Here is a 13,494-nt window from a genome sequence, read left to right on the forward strand (position 1 = left end):
TTTGTTTACTGAAGATTTTTACACAGTTTAATGAACTCTATCATTTACGCAACACAATAAGTAAGAAAAGTTTTAAAGGTTAAGATGTCTGTTAATAGCGCATGGCATTGACAGAATTATCAAAGTCGTTGCTATGTTTGCTCAAACAAGGCATTTAAGATATCAATTACTAAGTGTGCAATCTGATATGTTTTGTCACATGCAGAGATTAAACCTTTGTTTTGTAAAGCAATACTTGATAAATCAAAAATAGTTACCTGTACAGGTAAGCCATAGGGGGTCAGGTAACATGTGATAGAATCTCTTTAAATGTTCATCAATTAGTCTACTATAACAGAACAACTGTTGTATTTGACAGTGAAACAAGTGACTGATTTCTAATTAACAAAGTAGTACTAAAGCATACCTAAGTGGATGTTACGGTCTATCCAAGTTAAGCAAGTGATTGGTGTTAAAGAGTTAATGGTTCTTCAGCATCCCAAGAGGACTAAATGTAACACTAGATATTCTTTATAAGAGGGAAAAGTAAAACAAAACAGGAGGATTATAAATTAGACGTCATAACTGCAAGATATTTTTGACAGCTAAATAGTATACTGTCACAATGAGCGACAAGGACCACAGTTTTACAGATTTTGGTATGTTCAAATCAATGAAGGTAAGTTCTTATATCTGAGAGAAAAAAATCTTTAAAACATCAGGCTTATTACAATAAAAATAAGTTGGTACTTCTTTTTATAATTGAAAAGGTAGTGAACATATTCATTCAATTGATTAATGTATGAGTGTAGCATTTGTGAACTGTTTCGTTTATTGTAGCAGAATCGAAATTCGCTAAAAATACATGAAAACTACATTTGATAATTTTTTGCTCTACTTAGTTAAATTTGTAGTACTTTCTCGACAAGGCTTAACGCATCAGTTGCACAAACACGGAAAATGCATATAAAGGTATTATCCAGTTTCCCTTTCTTTTCAATGAGACCAATTACACTCCATCACGATCAGTGGCGTAGCTATGTCATTTTCAAGTGTACGTCCGAACCTCGGTCAGGGCCTAAAGACCCTATTGGATCCAGGCCAATGTAGATGAGCGGGTGCTAAGCCTCCGGAAGTTTTAAAGTTAAGATGAATGACATACTATTCCTGACATTGAAAACTCATATCCATAACAACATTCTTTAGATTCAAAATGGTTACTTTTTTATGTTTAATCTATTCATTGTTTATTTAGAATCGTAAATGAACATGAAATGATTAATTTTCTGAGTTGTTCAGGTGAAATATTAAAGTGTGTAAATAGAACCCTGGTTCTCGCCTGAAATTTCTCCCCGCGAAAAGTTTATTCATTTATCAGTCCATTACAGGATTTAAACAAAAGAAATATTTTCATTTAATTTCTGCACAAGTTTCATGACAAAATATGGAGGTTTATAAATTTATCATATAAATTAACTCGACATCATAGATACCATGATGGAGATTTATTTTTGCGCTATACGCGTTTTCCTCCAAGAAATTTTCATTAACTTTGACCACGGTTTTACAAATAATTTATGTGTACCATATTTAAACCTTAGAATGTAAATACGTCAAGAAATTCCTTTTAAAAATCCATGAATTACGGGAAAATTCATCATATATAATTTCGTGCTTATACTCTTTTGACCATAAACAGTTTTTGTCCAGCTATCGTAAAATCATACGATGGTTTGACAAAGTTATTGATACATTAAAACTTCAACCACATACTGAACCTATATCTTCACAGTTATAATTAAAAAAAAATGCAAACCACATTTCGAATCTAAGTACATAAGGAATTGCTTTAAAAAGGGAAAGCGAGTATAGAAATCACGGTAGATTTAGACTTTGACAGAAAATGAACAAATATATAAATATGACACCAATTTTGTCATTTTTATTCCAAATTACAAGCAGTTGAAGAAAGACTTAGAAGGTTAATGTACTGTTAACCAATTCTTTTAATAATATCTAGATGAAAATATTTTGTTTTACCAAATTCAAGTGTACGCCCGGGCGTTTTGACGTAAACGTAGCTACGCGCATGACGATAACGAAGTGATAAATATACAGTTGATTATTTTTCATTTTAATAACATAATTTGCATACTTAGTCTTATTATTATTTTTCAATAATTTGGGTCTTTTTTTATTATCAGTATCATTAAATTTTGCTCGTTTTTCAATGTCCTATAGAGTTCTATGTCAATTGTTTGCATTGTGTTCTTTTTGTCTTTCCTTTAGTTTATTGTAAGTTGGTCCAACTTTAATTAGTAAAATATTGTTTAATGTGCCAGATTTATATTTTGATTTATAAATCTGATTAATATCATGTCTCATATTTTACCTCCCCTAAGATATAAGACAATACCTTTACTTGAACTGTATAGACCAATCAGTGATTATCTGTGACCTTCTATACAACTGGACGGGTGCCCACTAAGCTGGATACTTTAATAGTGCAACGGTTATCAAACATCAAATACTCATTCAAAGGATGATGGTCTACGGTGTTTTATCTAGTCCAATATTTACGTCTGAAATCACAAATAGAAAAACATATTGTCATTCAGCAGTTTTAATATTGAGTCTTAAACGCACTTTAAAACAATTCAACGATGGTTTTACCATGTTAAAAAAAAAAAAAAAAAAAAAAAAAAAAAAAAAACTCATCTGAAATTTAAGGAACAATTCCTGTTTTATATAAACAGTTGTTATGTAATGCTGGCACTGATATATATAATATAGTGTTTATCATCTTGTCACCTACATGAAAACTACATTTGTTGGAATAAAGTTACTCAATTAAACATATTTTTAATTATCTCTTTATATTTTAATCGTACATGCACATTAAAAGGTAATATTTTTTTTCTTGCGTCTAACAAAGTATTAATAAAATAACCAATTGAGTTTTCTGTAAAATCTATAAGCATGGTTAGTCTTTCTTGATCATTTTAACTGTTAAAGCTACCTCGTTACCACAAAACTGACAAAAGCAGCTCTCTTCTCCCGCCAAAAATAACCCAATCACAAAAAAACAACTGCTTATGTAAAAATTGCATATAATCAGAAGTTCATTACCAAAGACTGTAACAAAGAAAACCAACATTAGAGAACAAATGCCAAATAAGCAGAGCCAATCTGAAAATTCCAATGTTTTATTAAGTTAATCCTGCATATGGATACTGTGACGACTTGTCTTTTTCCGTTAAGGAGACTGTATGCTGCGTCCTATTCGCATCTGCTGTTTTTTGTGCCGCTGGTGTTTCATTGACGTACATCATATTCATAATATATGTATATATAAAAAAACATTGAAAACAGTATTGGAAACAAAAAGATGTAGCAATTACAATACCCATAATACCATTAAGGATTCTGTATGCCACGGAAGACCAGTTATATCAGAAGAAAGCTGCTTAATTACGTATGCTTCACTTATCATCATGATACGAATCTCAAAAACAAATGTACATCCTTTAATTTACGATACAGCAGTAACAGACTATACGACTTACATCACGATAATTATTACTTCGTTTTACTTCAGTAACTAGTAGGTTCATTTTAAGGTGAAATCATGGAAGTGAAACTGTTTTTTATCTTAAGATATTTGTAACAATCGACTTTAAATATTAATTAAAGAACTTATTTATTGATAAGGGGTTTTGTTCTATGTAAGAACTAATACTTTTTTATGAATCACTATAATACGAAGGAATGTTCTCCAATACAAAAACACCCAGTAACCTATTTCTATTTAGATAAAAGACCATATTATAAAGCGATGTTCCTTTTATTTTTGAACATTTATGGGATTGTTATCTCCAGTACAACCAACCAATACTCCTACCTTTCCTATTTTAACAGTGACAGATATATTTAAAAAAAAAATATATGAAATGTTCAAGCATGACAATCAATATGGCTATCAATATAAATATAATACTTCAAAAAATTCCTCAAGATTTGATTTCAAAATTGCTAAATTTAGGATAAACTGTCATTCCCGTTGAGTGGTAGGTCATCACGCACGTTTGGTTTTTACCCGTTTTAGATTTTTGTTATCAAGCTTGTTGAGTTAATACAATAACCAAGCTGTCAGTTATAACCTCCATGGGTAAATTATATTTCATTTCATTATTTTAATGTAACGAAATGGTTTCGTTTGATTGTTTTACAAACAATAGATGTATCTATTGATCGAAATTGTTTTGTAACAAGACTCTATGATACTGCACTTTTAAAACATTCAGCAATTCGTCTTACGTTCTATTGTTCAACACAGAAGCTACTAGAACATAGTTCAATGAAGATTTCAAAGAGTGTATAAGGTAAAAAGCTTGTAAAGGATATAGCTTTTATTTACGTCATATTATTAGGTCATTTTGAACTGTGACATTATTCTAATAGCATAGAAACATGTAAAATACGACTAAGTTAAAGCAGTACTGACAAATAAATAATCCATACTTTAATATCAAATAATTTAGAAGCGAACATTGCCAAAATCCCGATTTCTTGATTTCCTTTATGTATGCAGGTTACATATTTTTTTGGCATTTCATTTCAATGATTTTAAAAGGGATCTAACCCTAAACAAACTTTAAAGTAATTGTGTAACTTTGTCTATTCCTTCAAAACTTGTAACTTTTCCTTGTAATTCAGAGAAAAAACAATAAAAAACATTTATTATTTTTTTTCTCACTCATGTAAACAAATAGAGAATACGTGACTGAATAACATTAAAATATACAATCAATACTTTATTTCCGTAGTTTTAAGATGCTGGTATCGATTACTGGAATAAGGAAATCAGCTCTTTACTATTCATTCATAAAATGTTCTAAACACTTCAATTAAAACCCACGTAAAATTAACACATTTATTATACAGCAGAGTTTGTTCTCATTAACAAATTCAATTTTATTATATTAACCGAATTACAAATCGGTAAAACCAAAATTATCATTCTCTTAGTTGTTTTGCTAAAACAAATAGTAAATAAATAAGTGTTATTATTCTTATAAAGTACCATGATTATCGCTGTCAACGAGAAATTATTGGGAGAAGGCATGTTTCTGAGTGTTACACATGTTACACAAGTTATTGTTCTAGGCAAAGGCCGGAGTTTTTGAGTGGACGAAGGCATGAGTTTAGGATTAATATAGGAATTATTGTTGGGTGAAGACAGGAGCTGGGAGTGTTAAAGAAAAATTAATGTTCTTCTAATTCGTCTTAATATTGCTAAAAGGTGTAAGTTTTTTGATTGGAATTAACCGTCCAGTAAAGATTGTAGTTAATGGTTTGTCAATTAAAATATGTTAAAATGTTCATCTCCATCTTTTTATAAGGAACGTGCAGTTTGTATTTATGTTTCTTGGAATCTCTCTCTAAGGTTTTGGTTCTTGTGTTTTTGTGTTTGTCTTGATCTTCCTTCAATAGATATGTGTGTGTGTTTTTTTTTTTTTTTTTTTTTTTTATATAAATAATACACATAATGTGTGGGTCTTTGCTTACTCTAAATCTTGTCATTAGTTGTATATTAGACTTGGTTTAAGATATGGAATGTGTGATTTGTGGGACGTGATATTTACGGGATGTGAGATTTTTAGGTGTCTTGAAGTTTTAAAGATGTTAAATCTTATGCTGTTGTCTACCTATCTATTTTTAGTAAATGTCTACCTGTAAAGATGCATTTTAACTATTGTTTACACCATTAGAGGTAAATGGCAGATGAAAACTTAATATCAGTTGAAAATCCCAAGAGTTTTCCAAATGGTCTCGTTACATTGAATACATACATACATCTAATAAAACTTTATATTAGTTAGTTACCTTACGTTTTCACCTGTCATAAACTTTACGAGTGCAAACATTGCATGTTGATGGTGCTAGGTTCCAGCTAATATAGACTTAAATTATTTATTTAATTTGTAGAGCAGTTAAGCTAATCAAGTATAGGTAAAGAAGAACCACAATATACAATCTTTGCTTATATCGGTTGGTTTTATAGTTACTATAGTGACAATCGCCTGCTGCAGGCACAAATGGATTCTTTTCTAAATATGTAATTAGGTATTAAGTCAAACGTTCGGGTGGTACTAGTCATTTGTGGGTACAATTCTGGTTTGAGGCGTTTTCTGTAAATATGATGTGAACATAATTCTCGGCATTGCTTCAGTTCTACATAACAATTATTTAATGGATAACACGAATGAATTGAAGGTATGCTTTATATGTAATACTAAAAATTAATGAGGGACAAATGCTGTATATGTCCACATTTAATTGATTCCGGTTAATGCTTTGAACTATAAAAATGTTGTCTTAAGTTGCAAGTAATGTTTGTTTTTTTGAAAAAAAAATGAAATAATAACTACAATATTATATGGAATAATATTGATGAACAGTTACTTTTCGTTCTAAATATACATTGACATTTACTCTTGATATTAAAAAAGCAATAGCTATTTAATCAAATTAGATTTTATTTACAGTGTTAAATACATTACAATCAATCATATGAATTTTTCGTCTAAAGATTATATTAAAGATATCACCTCCCGTTGTCAAACAGTGCAAGTAAATGTTTTGATGGTGGCCCCACATAGATTTTTAATTGAGAAAACAATTCATATTTTACGTTTTTTAAACACATTGAAACTTATCAAGATAACAAATTTATTGTGCGTCTTTGAGGGGACTAAGATGACATGCTAGGGGTGATTTAGTTCAGCTATTATTGACATAATACGCAATTGTTCAATAACATTATTTATACTCTATGCACTGTAAAACTTTAATTTTTTTTCAACTTTCAAAAAGGTAGGCATATATGTATATATTATCAGCAACATATGTCTCTGGTATTATCCACGAATATCGTTTTTGAGATATATTTTTTTTAAGTTTAATTGTTTGTGTAAGAATTCAATCTTGTTATATCGCACCAAGGATAAAAATACATAAAAAAAAACCAGGAACGAATTATACTAGTGGCTGTGATATTATTTATATTTGAAATCTATGGAACGCATAGACTATAACATACCTCTCCCTTGTATCGTTAGAACGTGTTTTACCACTTAAAACTTCGGAGACATAGAGGGTGGATTTTATTTGCTTTGATGCTTTGGTTTAATCAAGAAAAATCTAGAACTTCGAGTAAATATGTTTTAAAAGTAGAACTTGGGTTGAATAGGTTTAAAAAGCGTCATTGTATTAGTTTCAAATTACATTGTTCAAAACGATTATGAACACGGTGGTTTTTATTTTTTTTTACACATATTTCTTAAAATTGAATATCCCATCAAACGAAACCGCATCGTAATACTAAAATTTAACAAGTTCTTTATTTCCCGTAATAATACATACTTTATATTCATGTTTACTTTATTGAATTAGTTTAGTATATATCATAGATTTTAATGCAAAGAGTAAACAGTTTGAGTTGATAGTAATGTATTAAAGTAGATTCAGTGTGTCATGATTGACAAGCTAATCTGTACGTTTAAACCCACAATTCTAGAGTTTAAGAAGATATCCAAACAATTAATCACCATGTATCATTTGTTTTAGTGTATATTTGTATCTGTTGGCAATGTTGTTGTTATGAAATAAAAACAAAATTAAAAGATATACAAAATAACAATAATTGTGCAATACGTTTTTTTTATTATAAATAGGAATTATCTTGCATGGTAATAAATAAGGAATCGGATAACATATAGAGCAGGAACCTTCCGATAAACACGATATCATTGTCGGGTACCTGTTTTTAGTTGCATTGTTTGTTTGTTGTCCTTGTTATAGTATAGTTGGATTAGTAATGTTCAACGCAACAATAACAACTTGATTGTTTTTTTGTTCATCTTTTACTTGGTAAACAAGCGTTGTTCTATGTACATTTTGTATCAAACGGGGATGCGTCATACTAAAGTGTGCGAACTGTCCATCCTAGTAAAACCATGTATCTGTACAAAATTCTTAAACTTCAAACTTATACTTTTAAAGCTAAAACGAGAAAATAACGAGTCAAAATGAAACTTTTCGTTTTTAATATCCTTGTGCATTGCGGCAATGTTATCCAGGAGAGCAATTGCAGCTATGCATGTTGCGTTTTTAATATCCTTGCGCATTGCGGCAATGTTATCCTGGAGAGCAATTGCAGCTATGCATGTTGCGTTTTATTGGGGTATAACACATCCCTCTTTTAAAACCAAGTGATTAGTGTCCGCCATGCTATATCAAAATTATGGAATTCGTTTGAAACATCTACATGTATGAAAATATTATTAGCTAATAATATGTGTATACTATACTTCATTGTCTTTTATCTTTTTTGCAGGAATTGAAAAGTGTGTACGTTGACGACGAACAAAAGAAAATGAATCGCCCAAAAACAGCCAAGGAAACATTAAGTGACACAGTTACAAATGTAAGTGTAAATATTAAACTCAAACCTGGGTAACGAACTTTATCAATTACGTAAGAGATAGGGATCTAAAAAAAATAACCCTTGAATGTATTAGCTAAAATTACGGGTTTTTTTAATTCATGAAAGAAAAAGCCAGGTCATTTTCATGAGCATAAAAAAAATAATGAAAATGGATGAATTATTTATGATATCTTTCTTTATGATTTCTTTATGTCTATCTTTCTTTTGGTAACCATTATAATTTAAATGTAAAATAATTGAATAGATTGATCAAATGCGTCATAGGCACAACAACAAAAAATCCAGCTAATCGCCCAATAGATTAAAACATTTTCATAGAATAGACAGTATAGAACGAGACGACCTTCAACAAAAGAGCAAAGATGCAGTCTCATTTTATACTTTATTCTACTTATTTTTGTATAATAATTTTTCAATATAAAGATTTCGGTTTCCATACCCTGCATTATACTAATGAATAAAATCAATATAATGACTGTGGTACTGCTGTTTTACAACTTGTTTTCCTATTTCTACCATGGCCACGATCAATGTAAACTATTTTATTGTGTACATTAAATATATAAAATAACCATCTAGCTGTCACTTTAAATAGAAATGTAATAAAGAAATGATTTTACATTCAATTCAAATTTAAATGAAATCAGTTCAATGTGAATTTAAGTTCAATGCTCTTTGTTACTTATAAATCATACATGCAAATTGTGTTGCATATTATTTCAATGAAATGACATTGGATTGTTGGTAAACAAATTAATTTTTTCCTTAAGTCCTTCGCATACAAATGATTTAAACTTGAATGGTAAACATATCAAATTATAATCCTTAAAAATGCATTAAATTCAACTTATTTTATATAGATGTATTTTGAATGAATAGAGCTTTAACAAAAATTACAAATAAAACATAATACATGTAGTTCGTGGTTATATTCTGTCACACTGACCTTAGATAGCACCGATCATAGTCTAATAAAAGAGCATGGGAAATTTAATCAATTACTTTAAAAAAAACTTTTAGAATAGTAACAGAAGAAAATGTCGGTTACATTCATATTATTCCTTCCACCCTAAATTGCAAGAAACAAATTTATAATTATGAGTCATACACCCATTTAATAAAGACGGACTTTAACTCCATAAAAGTGAATACCATTTATGGTTTTTAGATTTTAACATTATAGTTTTCAGGAAATCAAACTTATTATCTATTATATTAGCCTCTTAAATGTTCTCTTAATACACGATGTCATAATATCCAAACTTAGAAGCTTCCAATATTTATTTTAGCATTCCAAATAGTTATATAAAACGTGTCTCTGTATTATCGGTCGATGAAAATATCACTTCAACTTATGTTATTAATTCTATTGTAGATACGAAACGATTCCAGAAGATTTTATAAGTTTGTAAAAAGTCACATTCGTATAAAGCGAGGAGACCGAGACACAAAGGTCAAGGAAATATCTATTATACCGGAAGAAGATGGGTCGACATGGGCAAAACGTTCAGTAAATAGCGCCGCCTCGCGGTCAAGTATTGACTCTAATTTATCTTCGGACAGTCATTGTAGCAAAGACAGTTACGATGCTATTCATGACATTGACATTGAGCATTACTCGTCAGATGTGGGATCACCGTCATGAGAGACACGATGACATTGACACATTACTCATCCGTCCTGAGACAGAACAGTGGAGAGGCAGTAGCAATGCAAACGGATTACAAAACACACCTCGTACCAACTCTAGTCAAATGTACATATTTCATTACCACGGATTCATCTCCTGTTTCTGACAAAACAGTAATTTAGTCGAAATTAATACATATCTGTTTTTTCTTTTAATTATTGGAAGCAAAATTAGTAGTTGTTTCATTCGACTTGTAATTGAAATTTTCCGTGTTAGCAAATGATACTGGTATGCGACTTTTATTCAATACTTTGCAGATATAGTTGAGTATTTTTAACTTTCAGTTCATATAGTGCAATACATTTGCATTGATTTATTTTATTCGAATAATGTTTGTTTTCATCTATCATTCTTCTACTCATTGTTATGCTGTGTAGTGCCAAGTGCGAATATCAGTTGTGGTAAACATAAAGTAAATCAGTTTGAAAAAAAAAAAAAAAACAATTAGCGAAGAAAGGCCGTGTAGCAAAAATGAACTAAAGGTTATATAGGTAGAAAATTGTATTCGATGACCATTCTGAGGCATAATAATAGTTTTTATTCCTATTAGAAATGGGGTAACATAAAGATGAGAAATACCACTGACGAGTTATTCACATTAACAAAACGAATGGCGACAAAATCTAGACGTATACAATAGCATGCTCAAGAATATTGCACAACGCAATTCTGGTGTTTTATTTATTACATATCAAATTATATACTAATGCTAGATTCAATACAGACTCCTTTCAATTTTAATTTCGAAAGTCAATATATTAATATAGAAACTCAGCTAAAATTTTAGTTAGATTACAACTGGATGTTATTCTTTCTTTTTTAAGAATTACGAGTCTTTGATAGAGCTAGTCGAAACAAATTTGGAAAAATCCAAAAAATCTAGATTGATATTTTTTTGAAATTCGAAATTTTCGAGCTTTACCTTTTTTCTCCGACAAAAGAATCTAAATATCTTAAAAACAAGTAGAACAAGAAGCACACAAATCTGGGTTCAGATAAAGGGATCCAATACAAAATATAACAGTTTATCCTGCATTTGGGTCTTCTACTATACAACCCTACATATATCGCTATGCTGTATCTGTATAGTATACAGATATCGCTTTAAAGCTCCGCCCACTGCCGGACTGAGTATTGTATGAACCTCCGTGATCTTAGAATGTGTATTGCAATGACGTATTAATTGCGAATTTACGATTGCTTTTATACACTCTGTTTGTTTTTAAACATTTCGTTAGAACAATAAGAATCACACCAATTTTGTAATAACAGACAAACATGAACAGCAGTCTTTTCTACTATGACACCTATCGATTTATAAACTTGAAACAAAAACAACCATATCAATTTCAGCATGCATGTTAAGTGAATGCCGAGTCTGAAGCGTAGGACAACTCGTACACTCATGTTTCAAATTGGACAATATTTTGTTATTTGTTTTTACTGTTGAAATTAGTTGTTATGTTAAAATAGATAATTATTCACGTTGAGCGATGTATTATTGTTGACCATTCGAGATTCTTTTTTTGCGAACCCGTCTTCAGCTGGATGTGTGATTACTGTACCGTATTACTACACGGGCCTCAAGGGATTTCAAATCGAAAATAAATGCAAAACATGTGTTTTTGTGTCTTTCAAAACAGAAATAATATACAGAATTAATTGCAGGATAAAGACAATAACTGTTTAGTGTCTATAAATATCAGCTGTATTTGTACTCGGCTCGAAACAGGTGTAGTAGCTCGCTAAAAGCTTGCATACACCTTGTTGTTTCATAGCCTCGTACAATACAGCCGATATTTAAAGACACTAAACAGTTATTGTCTATATAAATGTGTTTTACATCTAGTTTGTAAATATATTCTGAAGTCTTCCACGTATTAACATTGAACATTGTAATTACTCTGTTGATGATATATATATTTGAAAAACAGAAAAGTAAAATCTTCATTTTTGCCATGTATAAGAACGATCTATCTAAGGAAATATAGACTTAAGATCCACTTTAATATGCATGTAAAACAGTTGCTGTATGCAGTGAGTGCAATGTTATTTTTTGGTATGTATTTACTGCAATCGATTAATAACAATAAAATAGACACCAGTATCATGTTTACCTCGTTCTCTTCTGTTGCATCAGATACGAAATGTGTGACTAAGATGATACCCATATATTTACATACAGGTTATTGTGTTGTTAGATTTTATATATTGTGTTGGACACAGAGATATAAAAGGTCATTCAATTGAAGTTATGATTGTTTGTCAAATCATTAAAATATTGTTACTTGCATATGATTTGTTTGATCGAGGAGGGACATATATGAAAACAATAAATAATAAGGATATACAGTCTTATATTATGTTTATTTCAAACCCAATTTAACTTAAAAAAAAATATTGTCTATTAGATACAGTACTATAGTGTAATACGCACATTTGACACGAATCCTGATATCCCGGTATTCATTTAAAATCTATTACAGGTTATGTTGAAAGCTGCTTTATACCTTGCGGTTCATTAATCTTTTTCTTGATGGGGTGTCTGAATTTAATTTCAATTCCATAATTATCCTATGACTTCTTTCTATATTGTGCTTTGGGTTTCGCTAAAAAAAGATACTAAAATGACACTCAAACTTTATGTCAAAAATAAACTGACAACGAGACAAACAACAATACACATACCACAGCATAGAGCACTAAAGACTGGGCAACCCGAACCAAGACAAACAACAATACACAAAACACAGCATAGAGCACTAAAGACTGAGCAACCCGAACCAAGACAAAAACTGTTGGTCATCTAATGTAAAACTTGCATTATTTGATGAATAAAATTGAGAAAGGAAATGGGGAAGAATGTTTATTGGCTTAGCAGGGATAAGTACTTTTAAAATTGTTGTTAGATTTACTTTTTTCTTAAATTGCATTGAGACAAAATAACGGGTTAGTAAAACTTGTTGAAACTCTCTTTTTTTGTTGTTCATATAAACAGTACGCAAGCGAAGTAGTTTATGATTAAAAATAAAATATCACCAGGAACAAATTCTTCCAAAAATATCAGTCACGTTTAATGTTTCCCCATTGCAACATCTTAAAGGTTATTGTCTCTGATATGTCCTGTACAATAGTGTCTTAAAACAAGTCTCCCTTGTCCAAAATTATCTAAAATAAACACTGCATAGTTTCAATGTTTATTTGACACTTATTTTTATTTAGAAGTGTTTACATAGTTATTAAAACAATGCATGCGACATTTAAAAATTATCAGTAGCATAGATAGAAAGGCATCCGAAACAAATAACAAACGCCC

The 13,494-nt window shown here is 30.2% G+C and overlaps 1 protein-coding gene across 2 annotated transcripts; it reads left to right on the plus strand.

Moving 5' to 3' along the window:
* Window positions 1–313: 313 nt before the first annotated feature.
* On the plus strand, window positions 314–12,530 carry LOC143065323 (uncharacterized). Of its 2 annotated transcripts, none has more exons than XM_076238831.1 (3): window positions 314–658; window positions 8,378–8,467; window positions 9,864–12,530. In XM_076238831.1, the coding sequence occupies exons 1-3, from the start codon at window positions 605–607 to the stop codon at window positions 10,131–10,133; spliced, it is 414 nt and encodes a 137-aa protein (XP_076094946.1). In that variant the 5' UTR covers window positions 314–604; the 3' UTR covers window positions 10,134–12,530. The 2 variants fall into 2 exon arrangements, with proteins under 2 accessions (XP_076094946.1, XP_076094945.1); XM_076238830.1 differs by lacking the exon at window positions 314–658 and adding an exon at window positions 6,107–6,255.
* Window positions 12,531–13,494: the final 964 nt, after the last annotated feature.

Source organism: Mytilus galloprovincialis, chromosome 2 (assembly GCF_965363235.1).
Source record: "Mytilus galloprovincialis chromosome 2, xbMytGall1.hap1.1, whole genome shotgun sequence".
Taxonomy (NCBI): Eukaryota; Metazoa; Mollusca; class Bivalvia; order Mytilida; family Mytilidae; genus Mytilus; species Mytilus galloprovincialis.

Bases quoted from the DNA above. Each gene is read 5' to 3' on its own strand.
- LOC143065323 (XM_076238831.1), top strand. From the start codon at position 605: ATGAGCGACAAGGACCACAGTTTTACAGATTTTGGTATGTTCAAATCA. The intron at 659-8,377 runs GTAAGTTCTTAT...TCTTTTTTGCAG, and splicing joins GTATGTTCAAATCAATGAAG to GAATTGAAAAGTGTGTACGT. The intron at 8,468-9,863 runs GTAAGTGTAAAT...ATTCTATTGTAG, and splicing joins TAAGTGACACAGTTACAAAT to ATACGAAACGATTCCAGAAG.